This window comes from Schistosoma haematobium, chromosome 4 (assembly GCF_000699445.3).
Source record: "Schistosoma haematobium chromosome 4, whole genome shotgun sequence".
In the NCBI taxonomy this organism is placed as follows: Eukaryota; Metazoa; Platyhelminthes; class Trematoda; order Strigeidida; family Schistosomatidae; genus Schistosoma; species Schistosoma haematobium.
In genome coordinates this window covers 15514192-15534935 of record NC_067199.1, presented here as the reverse complement: position 1 = coordinate 15534935, position 20744 = coordinate 15514192, and the positions used below count along the sequence as shown (strand labels likewise).

The 20744-nt window shown below is 34.6% G+C and overlaps 1 protein-coding gene across 3 annotated transcripts in view; it reads right to left on the bottom strand.

The window, feature by feature from the left end:
• The window catches only part of MS3_00007497 (uncharacterized protein), a 30267-nt gene extending 11691 nt beyond the window's left edge, over positions 1–18576 (bottom strand). The window contains exons 1-13 of one of the 3 annotated variants that reach the window (XM_051215781.1): positions 18486–18576; positions 18403–18437; positions 18296–18370; positions 18109–18259; positions 17914–18008; positions 17768–17877; positions 14563–14639; positions 14452–14513; positions 14303–14404; positions 10935–11245; positions 8867–9213; positions 7799–7947; positions 2360–2598 (exon numbers count right to left, since the gene is read on the bottom strand). In XM_051215781.1, the coding sequence (XP_051066316.1) occupies positions 2360–2598; positions 7799–7947; positions 8867–9213; positions 10935–11245; positions 14303–14404; positions 14452–14513; positions 14563–14639; positions 17768–17877; positions 17914–18008; positions 18109–18202 (1586 nt within the window). In that variant the 5' untranslated portion in view covers positions 18203–18259; positions 18296–18370; positions 18403–18437; positions 18486–18576. Of the gene's footprint in view, positions 1–2359; positions 2599–7798; positions 7948–8866; positions 9214–10934; positions 11246–14302; positions 14405–14451; positions 14514–14562; positions 14640–17767; positions 17878–17913; positions 18009–18108; positions 18260–18295; positions 18447–18485 lie in introns of those variants that run through there. The other 2 variants (XM_051215780.1, XM_051215782.1) reach the window with 2 other exon arrangements.
• Between the last annotated feature and the right edge of the window lie 2168 nt (positions 18577–20744).

Here is a 20744-nt window from a genome sequence, read left to right as displayed (position 1 = left end):
AAGGAGTCCCATAATAGGACGAAACGGTTGTCCAGTGCTTCCATATTTTCCATGGTGGTCCAGCTACGATTGATTCATGATCTTAACTAGTAAAATTATCATAATGTCCACACAAAACACCCTTCTGATAATATTCAGAATTATTAAGTTTTCAAATTATCACATTTTAAATATTTAAATGTTGACATTCTTCCTCTTTAATGTCTCATATTAACTCGGCGCCCAAATATTGTGAAACTATTCGTTCAAATTTAGACGAAAGTTCTTAGTTAACATTCATTATTTTTACAAGTATTTAAGTAACTTTTCAAACAAACAAGTTTGGACATAACTCAGTATTCAATTAAAAGTTTCAGAATACACAAAGTCTTTTCCTTAATATGCATAAAAGGAAAAAAACATCAAATTAAACCGCCTGTAGGTTTCAGAAAATTGATTCGAAAAATGTTTGAAGTTAAACAGTAATAAAAAATAATTTATGGTTTAACGAATGACTTCATTATTTATGTAAACAGAATAGTTACAGTTAAATATGCTGCTAAATTAATGAAAATATCAATAAGTTTGCAAACAGGTAGAAATTATTACAGAACATATAGAAATTACTGAAAAATATTAGGAAATCGAGGAATACTTAGCTTAAACTCAGTACGTTCGGTTTCGAGAGCGAACGCTTAACCTCTAGACCATTGAGCCGGAATCCATCGGTGTTAATGTCTGACTTCAAACGATCCACAATCTTGCGCAACCCTTCATCCATTGTCTGAAGTAGATAACTGTCTTACACGCAACACGGACTGAACTCCACTGGTCACGGATTCTCAACAGAACTCCACGAAATCTATCTTGGGGCTATTAATTAGCGACTTACTTTCTTACACCTGTTACTCCTCGTGAAGGAGCATAGGCCACCCACCAGCACTCCCCATCCAACCCTGTCCTGGGCAATCCTTTCCAGCTATTCCCAGTTGTTATTCATATCTGCTTCTATTTTCCAACGTAATAAGTTCATTCACTAATGAGCATATAATTATTATAAAAACAAAAATTTGTGGAGGTTTTAGTAGAGACTAAGCGCCTGCGCGAGGGACCGAAGGTTTTGGGTTCAAGTCATGCGTACGAGACCGTTGGTGCGCACTGCTGAGGAGTCTCATATTGTGACTAAATGGCCGTCCAGTGCTTGCGGGTTTTCAATAGTGTTTTAGCTTAGATCAATTCGTGAATTCGTTTGTCAAAATACTGCAATCTCCACAAATCCCCATACTAATATTATCCTTAAACTCTTTTTTTGTTTGACAGTAAAATCTGACAGATCCTCATTAATCTTTAGAACAATTGGATAATGATGGTTTGAAAGCTGGGTCTATCTACATATGAAATAACACTTTACAGTCAGCTCTCTTAATTTTATTTGTTAACGTTAAGCATACAGAAGCTTAATGGTGGATGCTGCATACATTTACATTCTTTTATTATTACCTTTATCATCTGGTAAAAATAGGTAGGAAATTATATATAAGGATTCAAGATCTTTTATCAAAGGTTATATCTAATAAAACTATTTAGTAATCGATAAGTTACTGATTTCATACATCACTATATTATGTAATCATTTCGTAATTAACTGAGATGGTTCAATAATATTTTAGAGTATTATGTTTTTAAGAATAGAGGCTTATTACAGGTAGTGAATATCTCCAGCTTATTTTACCCCGTATACTTGTACATTTAAAAAAAAACTCGGATAGAGGATCTCCATCAATACTGTTCTGATGAAGTTCGAATACTTAAGAAATATTTTTAAAAAAGTACGTGTATGCGGGAAAAAATAAGCTGGGGATAGTTTAGAGCCTATTTATTTCAGTAAGAGGGGATAATACACTTAAGCTAATGTTGGAACTAATGTTGCGTTTAAATATTTATTATAACACTAGCTGACGTCAGCTGAAAAAACACTGTAAACCAAAGAGGACTTAACAGCTCCATCATCATATATCGTGTCTGTGAAATTATTCATGTCAAAATTTAGGCAGTTACTCACCAATGGAATAGATTGAGGATGGAATCGTTTTGAAACAGTAGGACTACTTAATTCCATCTGATTGAACCAAATTATTGTACACAATACTAAACATGAATACTCTGTCCAGTATCATGAGTATTCACTACCAAGTAATCCTAAATAAAGAGAAAAGTTGTCTTGAATCCACCTCGATATCTAGTGGCTTTTCAGTCAGCATTAGTCAAGTAAACCGATGTTAAACATTAAAACTCCATTTACAGGGGAAAGTCGTTGACAAAATTCAGTTGTTTTCAATTATAAAAGAAAAATTAAATAATGGAGAATTTTTCAACTTACTCCCCATTATTTACCATTTTTCTCGTTGCAGCTACAGTTTTTACACTTCTGTGTTTGCCAATTCGAGTAAGTAACTCTAATAAAACCTTTGTTTTTTGTTCTTTATCATTTATTATTGCATCTCTTTTCTCTTCCAATTCACGTTGTTTATTAATTTTCGATTGATTAAGGCGTTCCCTTAACTCAATTATAGACATTTCATTTAGTAAACCATGTCCGGGTGTATTGGTTAAATCAATCTAAAACATAAATTATTAAATATTATATTTTTGATTAAAAAAACTGATAACCAATGAGACTGGAACCAATTCTATTTTGAAATAATAAATTAATTTCTCATAATCTGAATTATGATTGATAACATCAGTTTAAATGTTTCTTAAAGTTTTGATGAATTAAATTCACTTGGGATTGTTTGTTTCAATCTTCCCATTGATGTTTAGGACTGCAATTGATTAGTCTCTTATTGGCATATATGCATACTGTGCGTATTGCCTCGATATAGCCTTAACTCACAAGCGTTATATGCATAGATGGATAGTGGCTAGCAGTGGAATCCAGGACGTGCGTTTCTTCCTATTTGGGACTCGTTTGAAGTGGACGGCATTGGGTTCCAATCCCAGAGTGAACATCAAATCTGAGGTGCAGGCACATCCAGCTGACAAATCCCAAATAAGATGAAACACGCGTCCTGGATTCCACTGCTAGCCACTATCCATCTTTGCATATAACGTTTCGACAAATTGTTTCAATATGCATAACAGTATTGAAATTTTAAAAAATACAATGTCAATATCTGTTCGGAAGGTAGAAAACTCATTCCAAAATGAATCATAGAATAGGGCTAAGTCAGTCAGCTACAACGTACGACCAGATGCATATGTACGTCAGTTCAAGTTGCCATACCTCATTAGCTCAACAAGATGAACACCGGATTCATAACACGTAAGTGTGTTCAATAGGGCTAAAGAGATTTTAAATTTACGTTCACTAAAATGATCAATTTCAAAATTGCTTAAACATTTAATTAGGTGATCTAGAAAGATATTATGATTTCATTTCCATAGCTAATAAACATGGGAACCATCGACTCAGTGGTCCAAATGCATTTCGTTTGTCTTGATACTCAAAGTCCCTGAGTTCTATCCAGTTTAAAATCTTGAATGAAAGATTTCGAGAAACCCTCAAACAGAATACAATAACTCCGATCCTATTTTTGCTAGCTGTCTAACATATGTTGATCCTAGACGTAAGCTACAATCTAGTTATCAAAACGTTTCAAACAGCTATTTCAAAACATTTAAGTAGATCCTGTAATATAATGATAGTATTCGAAGAACTACTGAAAACCAGAATGCATTGGACATCTGTTTCATTCTAGTAGGAGGTTCTTCAAATGAACACAATCAGGACCTTACTTGGCTTGAGATGAGAACTTTCACATCTCTCAACAGCTGCCTATGATTGAGACCTCCGGATCAAAATCCATCGTTTCACATTTCCAGCTTCGACTTATTCTTTGAATATCGCGATGTCTTCCGATGCTGTTTACACGTAGCTCTCTTACTTCTGTTGTGGTCAGACATTATGCTGACTGAATTAAATATCCAAAGACGTTTAAAGCAAAAATTATTACTACGAGTCAAGTTGAAATCCACACTGAGTCACGATACGGTGTCAGCTATCAACTCAACAACTAGCAAGCTAGAATTTTGCCAAATGAACTGAGTAACCAAATAGCTAACTCAGTCTTGAATTTACTTTAGCTATCATACACTCCGTGATGAACTGTCACCTAGGTTATGCTGAATATTGTCTAGCACAGTGCTCATTTTTCGCTTAAGAATATCATGAAAGTAATTGCTTATATTAAGAGGTTAATGCTTGGACTGAACACCTTAGTAAAAAAAAGGGAACAGTTTATTCAACCAAGCTAGTGAAAACATTGAAGTACCTAATACAAAATAAGAACTTATTCACAGAATCTGACAAAGACTAGTTATTAGTATTTGTTGTCCGAAAAGTTAGTAATAATTAGCAAAGATGAATAGTTACTAGCAGTGGAATCCAGGACGCGCGTCTTGCCCTATTTGAGACTCGTCAGCTGGACATACCTGTATCTCAGAGTTGAGGTTCATTCTGGGACTCGAACCCAGTACCATTCGCTTCAAACGCTATTGCGTTATCCACATAGCTACTGAGTCCTGATAGCCACTTGCCCTTGCAAAGGGGTGAAGTTTTAAATTCACTTGATGTTGTTTACTTGTATCCTCCTATTGTTATTTACAACTTCAATTGATCAGTCTCATATTGGTAAATGTGCATCCTGTGCGGATATTGCGTTATCCACTTAGTTACTGAGTCCTGATAGCCACCTAATTGTGCGATAGGATGACAAAACGCGCGTCCTGGATTCCACTGCTAGCCGCTATCCATCTTTGCTAATAAAACTTGTGATCTAATGCAATATCGAGGTAGTCCGCACAGGATGCACAGGATGCACAAATGATATTATAAAAGTGATCAATTACAGTCCTAAATAACAATGGGAAGATACAAGTAAAGAACAACATTAAAATTACATCATATTTCTTAGTATAAAAATCACTTCCATATACCTGAATTGCATCATTCTGACTCATGTAGAACTATTTTAATTCTATTCTAATTCATATCATATAGAAATATGTTGTTTTATCATACTATCAAACTCATTTAAATGAAACTTTATAGCATGAAATAGTTTAATACTAAACTATAATTGACTTTTATTGTGTTTAACTTCATGTTACCACTTAGTTTTTCAATAAGATTTCAAAAGAAAAAAACTTACGAAAGAATGTTTCATAAGAGTTACTGTCAATATGTTAATACAGAAGAGTTGCAATGATGATTTTATTTTAAATACCTGGATTAATTGAATTTATACCATAAGAATAGTCTTAGTTTTAAACAAGAAATACACATGATTTATAGAAATACAATTGTGGTGTTCTATAGGAATTCCCCATTGTATTCTTTATCATTTGATGAATGTTTTTTTTTAATCAAGCTAAATACTTAACGAAATTATAATTATCATCAATAAAAACATTATTTAAATGTTTCTATGATGATAAATATATTTCTTTTAAGCAAATTAAAGTACACTGTAGTGTCAGTTACTATGTTAAGCTCATATAACTTATTCTAACTTATGGATAGGCCAATTTATCCATTCTTCTTGAATCACATTTTGACCTTGTTAATTATTCACATATCAATCTTGACTATTTTTATGTAAGCATAGGTATATACCTTTCTTATCCCATTCATTACATGTATGTAGCTTGCTTTTGTGTGACCATAAATAACGATTAACGCTTGGTTAAACAGAGTTAACTCATATACCATCTCCACCGCATGTCATTTCGCTTCGCTCTCTTCTCTTCGCTTCATTCCTCTGATTGTTTGTCTAAATCAATGAGTGTAGAAAGTATACGCACTCAAAAATCCATTATCTTATTCGACTTATTTAATTCCGTTATTCACTAACGCCATTTAAGTCGATGATTTTATACGAGGATAGGAGAAATAAATATTTCGATAACAGTTAATCATACGATATTACTGGAGTCAGATAAAGAGCCACAACACTACGAATAAAAATTATTATAAGTAGTTATTGCAAATAAACTTTCATTTTCGAAACCCTCACTGGTGGTACCTTTTTGCATAGTTTGTTGTTTTACTAGAATTTCTTTGTTTAAATTCAGAATTTGAAACCTGATTAGGTTAAATTTGTATTTAAAAGAACAAAATTCAACTACAACTCCTTTAGCTAGTGTTTTAAACGCAAAACAAGATCATAAACCGTGTGTCTGTCCCTTTAACCATGATGGAAAGTCCAAATTATACCAGTGCATAGACGTTTCTTGCTAATTGCATTCATCAATAATAGTTGTTTAAATCGTTACCATTATATGAGAAAAAAATGGGGGATTTTAGTAGATTAGATGACATTTTATGTATGAAAGTATGTTTTAGAAATTTCAAATATTTAAATCCAAGCCATTATTTTCATGTTACGACTAGATATTTATTCTACATTTGTTTCAATTTTGACTACCCTGTAATATCTGATTGTTATTAATGACACGATTTATCACCAGCCAACTAATACTTCGTTTGAATATCCAGCTATTCATTTGTCTACTATACATATTCACAGCTTTTCGGTGTTGATCCATCGAGTGTACCACAAGAAATCGGCTTGATTCATACCTCTTCTCTTTCAATTGAATTATTCTCCCTTATATTGTCTCTACTAATAATTATGTGACCAATATTACTCATCCAAAGTCCATCTTCATATACATGTTTTGTATCCGATACTTACTACTATGTACTTTATTATTATTATTATTATTATCATTATTATTATTATTATTATTTATATTATTATTATTATTATTATTATTATTATTATTATTATTATTATTATCGCCATCACTATCATCGTCTATTAAATTGGAAATGGTGTTCAAATAAATTCAAAAATATCCAGATTTCTTGTCACACTACTGAAATAAATCAAAAGTAGAATAACCTGAACCAAACAAATTTGCAAACTTTTGAACGCTGTCAGTAAATGATAAACTCAAATATTAAAAGAATATTAGTGTGAATAGCAAGGTATGTGAGATAATTTTACGCCATTCTTATTTACAAGCTAGTATTTCTTTTAATTCAGATAAAAAACTATCTAGGATTTTCATTAAACAAAAGTGAAAGCACATTTTGGGAACCTAACTTGATATTGTGGACATAACTAACATCTATCAACTTGTACTTTTACCTATTATGTGTAGTAACTAACATCGACAGATGATAAAAATGACAAAAAATATTTTCTACTAAATTTCCCATAGCTTTATCGTTATGACTTCTGATAACCACGAACACCTTAGTATAAACTGGTTTCTACCCTCCTAAAACTTACTCACTGTTGTGAATAATGGAAATTGTTCACAGAACGTTCTGGACTTTATTTTGTCATTTGGCGTATGGAATTAGAGAGCTATCCCAACAATTAAAAGTGTATATTGCTCCGATTTTTTCCATAGTATTTTCAGTCGAAAAAAATTAAATGAAACTTCCAACTCCCATCAGTTCTAGGTTTCCTTCAATCAGACTTTCATAAATCGATTCAACATTCACCTCTGTATTTCAAGATGAATCTTTTTGATAAGTTAAAGAGAAGCGTAACAAAGAACTTATCAAATGTTTTGAAACGCAGTTTAAAGTTCTATATAAAATCCTTATTGAAACGAATCTGTTATCGTTTAGTTACAGCTAATAATACAAATCCGTTAGGTAATTTAAGAGGACTAATGCTAGTATCCTAAAAGGCATAAACAATATCACATAATACTTTAGATTCATCTATATTAAGCTCACTTGTTTTACATTTCGTGATTTCGTCATTATGGCCGATAATTCTTCCGCTTGAATCTGACTAATCAATTCTTTTTTCATTTTCTTCTCCTCTTCCGCTTTTATCGCAGCTTCATCTAACAGTTGTTTACTTTCCTTAAGTATTTCACTAGCTAAAAATTAATTCATTCAAAATTACTTTTAGAAATAATACAAACCTTATGATGTAAAATAGTCACATTTATATGGAACTCCAAACAGAATACTAGTAAAAAGTTTAAACCAGTGAAATCAACTTGTAGAATCATATTAGGAAGGTTGATTAATTTACACTAAATTAATTGATGTGTGAGAACATATGATCTGAAAGATATTGAATAATTTCAATCCTAGAAAATCTTTAGTGATAGTTGTGGTCCGTGAAACTGAATATTTATAGAGGTAGGTACTATCGATCAAGCGTGTATGACGAAAAAAATCAAACATTTTAAAAATGTTAAAAACTTAAACCCCAACAATTGTCATTGTCATAAAATATAACAGCGCTTAAACATATCCAAAAGTAAGTAAAACAAAGACAACAGTTTTACCATTTGTTAAACGTTTGTAAAATCAAATTTAGCCTGACACAAGATCATTTTGAGATTTTAGAATCTTTCCAATTAACTTAAGAAGGTTGACAAGACGTTAACATATAAGACGTCAGCTAAAAAATAATGTTGTTAATCTAGACCACTGATTTCTCTAGCAGAAGTCTCTCTTTTCATCACTTGTAAGAAAATTATAACAACCACGAAATTACCTTAACAGTAACATTTTCAAAACATCATGAACTATTATTCATTTGTAAGTATCAGTACTAAGGTTAAACCTGGTGGTTTCTACTCAATGGGATTTCACAAAAATCTAATTATTTTATTCATATTATCATTCATTTATTAAGTGGAATAACTTCACAGAATCTTCGTACAATTCGAAGATGCTCTCCATCACTAACTAATGTAAATTAACAAAGCAATGGACACTATTAGGTATCAGACAATTTTCTATGATAAATCACAAATTAATTAGAAATATATAATATGAACAAACCTGATTTTTTCTTTTCTTCCATCAACTTCTTCTTTGCAATTTTTGCATTTTCATGTGAACTAGCAACTTCTTTGGCTACTTTATTCATTTTATCCTGTTGTAATTTCTTTTCATTTAAAAATTCCAATAGCTTGGCATGCTTTTCATTTCTAAGTTTATTAGCCGCAATTTTTCGTTTACAGCAAAGATCAAACTTAGCTGTTGATGATGCTTCATGACTTATCATTACATTTAAACGATTACATTCCATTTTTTTCAGTTGATTTAATTTAATTTTCATCTCTTCTTCTTGTTTCCAAGAATTATAAGCAGCATTCGTAAACGCTCCAGATTCTAATTCACAAAGCCTAAAGAAAGTTTTTTTCAAAAAATATATTATACAAAACCAAAGAATTAAAGTGGATACACTTCTTTTACATGGTTCGAAAACTTTTCAAGGTTAGAAAGAGGTTCAGAGGTTCTAAAATCGTAATGCATACGATAGAGAAACTTATCCATATTAGTCGGCCTCTCGAGCCATGATAAGGTCGTAAAAACTCTTTCAACCTCGACCACATGGCTTCAATATTGTTAGTGTGACCTCCGGTTGTAGGGTCCACAAAATGGCGCTTGTGGATGACGATGTGATGCACATAACCAAGTCTATGTGGGCATCTGTACACCCTCCAATCATCTGTATATATTATAGTGCCTGGCTGCAAATATCCCCGTATAATTGGTAATGTCGTCGTTGCCTGTTGGTCTCTAACCGTAAACATTGGTATAGGAAGGCACCAAATAGATATGCGCCACAAAAATCATTCGATTTATGTGAGGGCTGTTTCGTCTATTTCAACTATTCTTACGACTCCCCCGAACGATTCGTGTAAGCCTGTCATTTTTATTGTACATATATCTCGACAATACTCGTACATTGTACTGCTAGAGCTTTGGTAACATCTGAAAAGGTTGCAGCTAGTGTGACTAGTGCTTTTACAATCCAATTCGCAACAATTATCATGATTTGTCTTAGTCTCAATCTGAATCGAGCGAAACACGTCCCTGTTATAGCAGATTTCCTCCTCCAAGATAAATAACATCGAAAGACAACTTCATCACGGTAGTCTGAGAACGGTACAGCAGTCGTTTGATTACTACAGTCACAAATAAAAGAACTTCTTGCTAGTCCCACTTGTTTTAGCCGCTCAGTTATCATGTCTTCCCTAAAATTCACTGTAAATTGATCGCACATGAGCATCAGATACCAAAATTGGCGCTGTGACTTTGAAATCGCTCAAACGCTTCTAGTTGGATCGTCCATAAATTATAGTCTCGCCAGGAATTCCCATCAAAATTTCTCCAAGACCAGTATTTTATCTAAAATCCATGAATATCTGCGGTGTAAATAGTCTTATAAGTAAGAAAATCATACGCAGTTCAATTTACAAAAGTATTGACTATTTAATTAAAAATTAATGAATGGAGCTCGAAAAATTACAGAATCAGAGTTATTTAAATTGACAGATACCAGAGACGTAAAACTTACTTACTTAAAGTTTCTGCCATAACTACCTTGTAAAACACTAAGCCACCTTCTAATATTTGTCCACTTAATTCATAAAAACAGTGAAAACTGACTTAAAACTGAACAAAAATATTGAGAAAAACAAGTAATAGGCTTCCGGACAGCCGTTACTGATGTCTATGGAACTGCTCTTCAGAATATATCTATCACACTTTACATTTTGATTTTAAAGTTCTCGAGTGGCCTAAAGTGCTCGGAAATGGCATTAGTTACCTAAAAATAATCAACTTCTTCAAGTTATTACCTCTTCTAACTGGTTATTCTTAGCTGAAAAAGTAAAACACTAAAGTATATGATTAACATGATGAATAACACAAGTGTGAATGTGAAATAAAGTATTTGGTTATATCTTGTTTTTCTGATTGTCAGTTCAGTTAACAGCCTACTTTTACCTACTTACAACAATAAAATCCTTACCAAACAAAACCAATTTGCGTAAGGCTTATCATACTACTGACTATTTCAAATAATTCTGTTCATACACGAAAATCAAAGAAATCTCACTTTTGTCTTTGTTCCCTCTCTCTATCCGAATACAATTTCCATTCACGTAATATACTAACAGCATTTGTATTAACCACTGCGGTTTTGTTTAAAGCAGACAAATACTTTCTTTTATTTGAGCTAATTCTTTGACTTTTCAATTTGACTGGAGGATTCATCATACTTTTATTATTTCTAGTATCTTCTATGTTATCTGTAGAATCATTCTTAAAGTTATATTCATTTTGATTATTCGTTGTTTTTGCATCACCATAAATTATTCCTGCACATTTTGGTTTAAGCCTATCACTTTGAATTTTCAACTTTTCAATCTCCCAACAACAACAACAATTATAGAAATATGATATTGGTTAAAATAAACAATAAAATGTTTCAGTAAGGATTTACAAAATGTTTAAAGAACAAATTTATGAAATTATCATCAACATTTGGAATATTATTATAATTCAGTAACTATTGAATATATTTGTATATCAAATACATGAAGATGTCAAGATGTACCTAATTATAGTTAAAAAATCAAGTATCGTTTACATATCCTATTCACAAATAATAAACGAACAATCATTACAAAATGTTGAACTTCTAGACTTTATTCTACGGCATGCAAGAAATTGGAAATTTCAATTAATATTTTCATGTTGTAAAAACTATCAATTGATTGGATTTTAAACTTCATATTGTGTTACAGTTTGACTAATGGATAAATAAAACATATCAGTCGCAAATAAATCAAACAACAGTAACTTAACCCTTGTAAAAAGACCACATTACAGCATATCGTTTAAAAAGCTCTACATGGTAGAGTTCAAACACGACCTCATCAACTGAAGGTTATCAACATTTTAAAAAAAAATCAAATCTTTAGACTAAGTTCACCCGCATTTCTCTGTATGTTGATAACTGCACATTAGTGACCTGGATATTCCTAAGATATGAAAAGTTTTATGACTACCTTAAGAATAAGGCTAGGATATATAAATACGTATAATATTTAAATTCCAGTGATAAAAATATATATGTATGGAATAATTTCATACACATAGTTCCCTTTATTATTTTAAAGAGAGTAAGAACAAATGTTGGTGCAGAATAATATGGATTCACTTTATTTCGTTAGGTTCTCATCAGCTGCTTACAACCTAAAATATTTGAAATTCAACGTTGTAATAGGTATTGACATACTTATACAACAGAGGGCGATGAAAGATGAACATATGTAACATGATGTAGCAAAGATTTCGTTAGAGTTAATGAGGTCATAAAATTTTGTTTCGAATATATAGAGTTTGGGAGGGAAGATTTCAGAACATTGAAATAGTGATTAGAAATCATGGAATTAAAACACATTAGATTATTATGCAATGAAGTAACTGAAAATAGATTAATGTTTATAAAGAGAGATATGAATTGAAATTGGTCAGTTATGAATGATGTAATTATAAAATTCAGAAAGAGTTGGAATGACGTAGTAAATAAAAGGGGGGTAATGTTAACACGGCAAAGAAAGATTTATTACTGTTTCTTTTTGTATACAAAGATCTGGTTTTGAACGTTTGATTGCTATTGCTTCGGTAAATTTCAAAAGGTTTGAATTTGATTGTTTGTTGATCATCTTGAAGGACTTCAGTATATCGACTTCGTGTCCTGTGTCAAGGAGATGTCTTGCGATAGCGCTGCTAAATGCTTTTAGTCCGTTTGATCTCAAACTGTTCGGAATATGTTCAGTTCCAGTTCAACAATACTATATACCGACAAACCGATGGTGTAGCAATGGAAAGTCCGTTAGGCCCCGTCCTAGCAGACATTTTCATGGCTAACCTCGAAAGAACCAAGCTCAAAGGAGCGATCGATGAAATGATGTATTATTCGAGGTATGTTGATGATACATTCATCTTATGTAATAATCAACAACATGCAACAAATCTGTTAAAGTTTTTCAATGAAGCTCATCTAAATATTCATTTCACTATGGAACATGAAAAAGAAAACATGTTCCATTTTCTCGATATAGCGATAAAACGAAGAAAGGATGGCACAGTTCAACGCTCAGTTTATAAGAAAGACACATGGAATGGTATTTATCTCAATTTCAACAGCTTTTGTTCAATCAATTATAAAAAGGCACTTGTCAAAATATTATTTCACAGAACAGAAAGAATATGTACTGCCGATACAATAGAAGAGGAAGTTATGAATGTTAAAAAGTGTTTAAGGAATAACGGATACCCAATGAAATTTATTGACAAATATGGGAAACGTGAAGATAAAATACCCAAAGAAACTACAGTAAATAGAAAACCTGTTTTTATTCAACTCAAATTCAAAGGTGATAATGTCACAGGGTCAATCAATATGAGACTAAAAACTGCATTGACAAAAACATATCCTGCAGCTAAATTGATTGTCTTGTCCAAAACGACATGTTCTTTGACACAATCAAAGGTCGACAGGTATCCCTTTCATGTTACCACCAACTGTGTATACAAATTTACATGTATCTACCAAAGCAGTTATATTGGTAGAACAGAAAGGAGAGCCTACGTCCGATTCAAAGAACATATTCCGAACAGTTTGAGATCAAACGGACTAAAAGCATTTAGCAGCGCTATCGCAAGACATCTCCTTGACACAGGACACGAAGTCGATATACTGAAGTCCTTCAAGATGATCAACAAACAATCAAATTCAAACCTTTTGAAATTTACCGAAGCAATAGCAATCAAACGTTCAAAACCAGATCTTTGTATACAAAAAGAAACAGTAATAAATCTTTCTTTGCCGTGTTAACATTACCCCCCCCCTTTTATTTACTACGTCATTCCAACTCTTTCTGAATTTTATAATTACATCATTCATAACTGACCAATTTCAATTCATATCTCTCTTTATAAACATTAATCTATTTTCAGTTACTTCATTGCATAATAATCTAATGTGTTTTAATTCCATGATTTCTAATCACTATTTCAATGTTCTGAAATCTTCCCTCCCAAACTCTATATATTCGAAACAAAATTTTATGACCTCATTAACTCTAACGAAATCTTTGCTACATCATGTTACATATGTTCATCTTTCATCGCCCTCTGTTGTATAAGTATGTCAATACCTATTACAACGTTGAATTTCAAATATTTTAGGTTGTAAGCAGCTGATGAGAACCTAACGAAATAAAGTGAATCCATATTATTCTGCACCAACCTTTGTTCTTGCTCTCTTTGAAGTATGGAATAACTTCGAAATACAAGTTGCTTAACGCGCAAACTTGCGAGGGCCTTCAGGTTTTATTTCAATTAAAAAACCATTTTACTGAAAGACATTCAAATAGATGACGGTGCGTAAAGAAATAGGGCATAAGGACATACCTGTTCACGATTCTTGTTTTTTTCCATGAGTAATAAAGAAATTTCCGGTGGTTGATTATAAGTAGAAATTGGAGGGTCGCGCATTTTTTGCATTTTTGGAATCTAAAATGGTAGTCGCATGAGTGATACATATGTAAATGATGACAAACTACAATATCTGGCATAAGAATAGATCGGAGTTTTGGTTGAGTTAGCCTGAATGGTTGAACTTCTATTCAATACGGTTATATCGACTTATTCTGTATTTATATGGTAGTTACCTGTAATTTTTTTATGATCGGGTGTACTTTGCTCTGATTCCAGAGACTTTTGAAGGGATATAAATACAGGCTTCCATCTAGAAATGATGAAAAATTAAACATATATCTCAACTTTTATCACCAATGAAATACTGAACATATTTAGAGTGAGGAAATTGACACATAGAGCTATTTTGGGAGGTTTTTGGTTAGAATTATAAAGCCTTTTTACCATTAGCTCTATTATCCTAAAGTTAGGAAATTGAAGCTAGTCACTACTCGAAGGCAATTCAACCCATTACAAATTGAAATGGGATCCATGCCTATTTCACAATATATTAACTATATGGACGCAGTACCTAAATGGATAACGCGCTGAACGCTTGACACATGAGATATTGGGTTCAAATCCTTGAGTGAGCATAAGTCAGTCATTTATCTACAACGTTAGACCAGGGACATATATACATCGATTCACGTTCCCATGCCTTATTAGCACAAAAAAAAGAACACCGAATTCATAGAAACGGTTACTTCAGCGGTAGTAAAAAAACATTTCATTGAGGATACGATTCAGGGAGAAATATTTAATTCATAGGAAGAAAGGTGTGAAATAATTTTGATCTCATAGTTTAAAGAAAGACAGAGCGTATATACCCCTACGCCATTGCGATCGATTCTGAGATATATGACACAGAGTATCCAACCACTGGTTTCGCTAGTCACACGGACTCCAACCAAGTAGTCTGCATCTCCCAACATGGCTCAGACTAGAAGTTAATAACTTCAAGAACTGATGCCACGATTTGGTTTGGCCACCCCTAACTTTCTTCCAACCATCCCCTACACTAGTCAGCATTGCACGTCCTGGTTATCGGTTTACAGGCATACCTAACACGTGGCCCAACCATCTCAGTCGATGAAGATTCACAACCTCATCAACTGATTTACCATCATTCCTTAACACTCTGCGTCTAGCTTGACTATTACTTACCTAGTGATCCCAGCAGATGCGAGCAATATTTCTAAGACATCTGTGGTCAAAAACTGGTAGCTTACGAATATCTTCAACCATTAGTGACCACGTTTCGCAGCTGTAAAGTAGAACAGAGCGAACTGCCGTGCAGTATACTCGTCCTTTTATTGATAGGCGGATATCTCGCCTTCCCCATAGGTGACGAAAGTTGGCAAAAGCCAAACGAGCTTTCTGAATCTGTGCAGAGATTTCGTCAGACACCAACCCATTAAGGTTGATCAGAATTTTTAGATAACTGAAGTTGACAACCCGTTCGACTACTTCACTCCTTATCCTTAGTTCAAGTGATGACACATACCAGTCCTGCATTTAGAGGGGTAAAAACGCAACCCAAGTATCCTGGCATTCTTGCTCAGTGCTACCACAAGACTCTGCATTTATCAACCTCTTCACCAAACGGGACTAAGTCATCTGCGTATTCTAGGTCAATAAGTGGACCTTCTGGTAGGAGACCAACTGAAAATTCAGTTGACGAGAAAATTATTTCCAGCAGCAGGTCTATGACGAAATGGAACAAAAATGGAGGTAGTGAACAACCTTGCCGGACATCAATCGACGTTGCAAAATCAGATGACAGTTTGCCATAAGCTCTCATCCGACTGGTAGTGTTTCAGTAAAGGGACCTCACAAGGTTTATGTACTTCCGAAGTACGCCTTCCAATGGCAGACACTGTCACAGAACCTCTCGATTTACCGAGTGAAATGCTGCTTTCAAGTAGAGAAAAACCATCACTGTCGGACGCCAATAAGCATGTCTGTGTTCTAAAACCTAACGAATGGTGGATATGTGGTCGATGCAGCCATGACGAGGTCTGAAGCCAGCCTGATTTTCTTGTTTACAAATGATTGATCACTGGGTAATGATCAATGCCATCTGTGTCAGGTCCTTCGTAATTCAGATCGAATCCGTCCAAGTTGAACGAAACCCTGATTCACAGTTTCCTATCGACTACCTCCAACCACCATCTCATCTCAACATAGTGCACGAAACGTCGAGTTACCTAGACTAGTGATCACATTGCAACTTCGTTGATATGATTTCATCTGCACTAAGAACGACCTGACATACATCACATCGATCACTACCCAGTGATTGATCAATTGTAGATACATCCTACAGAAAGTCAGTCGCCGCCCGGGTAGCTAAATGGTAACATCTCTGAATGTGAAGCTGGGTGACACGGTATCGAATCCGTCAAGGAATATCAATTCCTTGAAGATTAGAAGTACACCTTGCTGAAGAGTTCCAAATAGCATGAAACCTATCTCCAAGGTTTCCTGTTGAATGACTACAACTACCATCTCATCTGCCTTTCTCATTTTTGCAGTTCAAAAGTCTTTGTTAGGCGTCAGGCAACTATTAAAGCTAGTATTTTAGACACAATATTAGTCAAATTAATTCCTCTATGGTTATCATAGGATGAATTCGATCCTTTCAAGCCTATATCTAGCCGATGAGTTCCAGTAGGACGGAACGCGTGTCCCAGGTTCCACCACCAACCAAACTATATGTTTCTGCGTATTCAACTCAAAGTAAGTTTAGTGGACATAAAATTATAGCGCTCGTCCTTATTGAGGATTCCAATCAAGTAGTTGAGTTAACAGTAAACTATCAAATCGAACTGAGATCAGTTTGCAAAGCAATACTGTTAACAGTAACAATACCATGACTAAAGTTCACATGCCTTGATTCGTAATTTGTCTACCATATTAATTAGCGCCTTAGTTTGGTCATAAAAATATTGCTTGCTGTAAGAATAGACAGATGTTTAATTGACGCAAAAAAGAAAGACGAACCGTTAGAAATGGTAAGATAATACGATTACAGTAAAAAAAATCGGTTAAATTTCACAAGCATAAGTAAATACTTCGAAAATACACATGCAGGGCCAGTGAAACTGGGAGATGTTTTGTGCTGTGGCCACAAATGATTGACAGTGATATAAGATAGTTACTGAGCAAACAATACAATCGCATAAACAAGAACGTCACTAAGAAATAAATAGAGGTGTAAAGACCACACAGAACAGACGTACTGCCTTTAAAACGTGGATGCTCTATGAACATTTAGAAATCCAACTTCAGGACAGCTTTCTGATTTTAAATGACAGTCCTTTTGAATAAAATTCAAATAACAAGTCAGTAAATAAATGAGGTCAAATAATTACATTTTTCATGATAAAAACTAACTTTACAAGAGGTTTAATCAGAAAAGTATCTACAAACGATTCATCATAAACATGAATCCACTCTGATTTCAGCTCGCGCAGTACTTCAGGTGAACATAAAAATCTAAGAATCTAGAGAAACATACGTAAGTATATTAGTGAACCTACTTCTTTACAATATTGAACTTTAATACAAAGAAGAAAGTGCCCCAATCCGTTTTCTCCAAAGGTCTCCATTCCAAGTAATGAGACATAAAAAAGAACTGTGAAAAGTTATGATTATTTACTGGAACGTTATATGGTAATTTTATGCGTGACTTGTCTCACGCATATATATGCGTGCGCATATGCGAATCAACTTACAAACAAACTCGCTTTTGAGCGACGGAAGTAGTGTGAAACTGCAAGATTTGTAAAGTTTCATCACACATGGCTTTAATATACTGCGGAACTTCATAATTTCAGCGAATAGTTCAAGTGCTTTATCAACATAGTCTAACTTCTCTATAAAATCCTTAACAATGAATAAGTCTGAAAAACGTATTCCTACTTCTTTGGAAAAATCTATCACATTTCTCGACCAAAAATATTCCTTTATGAGTGAGACAGTTTCTTGAAAAAGTTTCAGAAGTCGTTTCATAACTTTTGAAAACTTACTGTTTATGATCACTTTGGGTCAAGGGCATATGTATCTACAATATAAATACAAGGTGCTCAATGAATGGGCAATAAAGAAAAACCTTGAAAATTTTTACTTAGCTTCCACATCCAGATCTCCTATTTCGTGTAATTTTGTAATAAATAAGTCGATAAAATGTCGTCTTAACAGCACATCAACGAAAATGAGCTGTTGACTTTAACTTCAGGAAAAGTATAAACTTTATTGAATAGGATGAAGAGTGAATTCTGAAAGTATACAGAAAAGCCGCCTCTTAAAATTTATCAATGCTTGTGCTGGAGAATGAAACCTAATACCGAAAGGTTCGCTCACTCGTTCTGACTGATGGTACTAAGCGACAATCGGCAGAGGTACAAATAAATGGGAGTCATCGGAATGGTGGGAAAAACTTCATACTTAAGGTTTTTCACATTGTAAACGTTCGAAGCGAAATAATCCCTAAACCAATCTGGTTGAAAATAAAAAGGTCTTCACAGAATTAAAGAGATCCTATTACTTACTTACACCTGTTACCCCTCGTGAAGGAACATGGGCCACACACCAGAACTCGTCATCCAACTCTTTCCTAACCACACCATTCCAGCACTTTTCAGTTGTGATTCATCCTTTTCATATCTGCTTCTATTTCCCGACGCAATGTGTTCTCTGGCCTTCCTCTTTTCCGCTCCGCTTCAGGATTCCAAGTTACAGCATGCCTCGTGATGCAGTTTGATTATTTACGTAATGTATGTCCTATCCATCTCCATCGTCTTTTCCTAATTTCCCCTTCAGCTGAAAACTGGTTTGTTCTCTTCCACAAAAGGCTGTTGCTGATGGTATCCGGCCAATAGATGTTGAGTAACTTGCGTAGACAGCTATTTTTAAATACTTGCACCTTCTTGATGATGGTTGTTGTAGTTCTCCAAGTTTCAGCTCCGTACAGTGGAACTGACTGCCTTGAGATTCGTATTGAAAGTTGTTTTGAGTTCCATATGTTCTTCAACTGTAGGAATGCGGCCCTTGCTTTACCAATCCTTGCCTTTACGTCTGCATCTGAACCTCGTTGTTCATCGATGATGCTTCCCAGGTATGTGAAGGATTCTATAACTTCCAGAGATTCGCCATCAAGAGTGACTGGTGTAGCGGTAAATAAGTCCCCAAAATAAATAGCTCTGTAAGTTTTCGACATTGGATGCTCACCAGATTAGTTTTAATGGACTCACCCAGCTGAAGGCGCTCGATCGTGCATCCGCGCTAGATCACGTGTGGGAACGCTGTGCTCAACACCTACCGCAATCGCTAGCCAGACTAGATCAGACAATTCCGACATGTTGGCAATCGTCAAATACAACTTCTGATCTCCTCGAATCTGTCTTTTGATTTCTCTTGCTGGGTACGAGTTATATTAGGTGTTACTGGTAAAAGCGTTGTCAAACACTGAATATCTGTGCCGTCTTCATTGGATTGCTGTTTTCCGCGTTGTATTTGAGGACCTTGGTTTTCCCCTTGTGTATGCTGAGGCCTACTGATGCAGAGACTGCTGCTACACTGGCTGTCTTCATCTGCATCTGTTCGTGTGTACGTGATAGGAGGGCTAGGTCATCTGCGAAGTCCAAATCGTCTAATTGATTCTGAGCTGTCCATTGTATTCCGTGTTTTCCTTCAGATGTTGAGGTCTTCATAATCCAGTCGACCACCAGAGGAAAGAGGAAGGGAGAGAGTAGACAGCCTTGTCTGACTCCGGTCCTTACTTGGAATGCATCTGTCAGCTGTCCTCCATGCACTACTTTGCACTGTAGTCCGTCGTATGAGTTCCGGATAATATTGACAATCTTCTCAGGAACTCCGTAGTGTCGAAGAAGTTTCCGTAATGTCCTCCTATCTACACTGTCGAATGCGTTTTCATAATCAATGAAGTTGATGTATAGTGATGAGTTCCACTCAACTGATTGTTCGACGATGATCCGTAGTGTTGCAATTTGGTCTGCGCACGACCGATCCTTACGGAATCCAGCTTGTTGATCTCAAAGTTGGGCGCCTACTGAGTCATTCATACAGTTCCGAAGCACTCTGATAAAGACTTTCCCTGGTACTGACAGTAGTGTAACGCCTCTGTAGTTTTCACATTTGCTCAGATCTCCTTTCTTTGGAATCTTGATGAGGTGTCCTTCTTTCCAGTCCATCGGCACTTGTTCCTCCTCCCAAGTCTTTTTGAATAGAAGGTGAAACATATTTGTAGTTACTTGGATGTCTGACCTCAGTGCTCCAGCTAGTATATTGTTAGGTCCTGCCGTTCTCTCACTCTTGATATGTCTGATGGCCATTTTAATTTCCTCCGCCA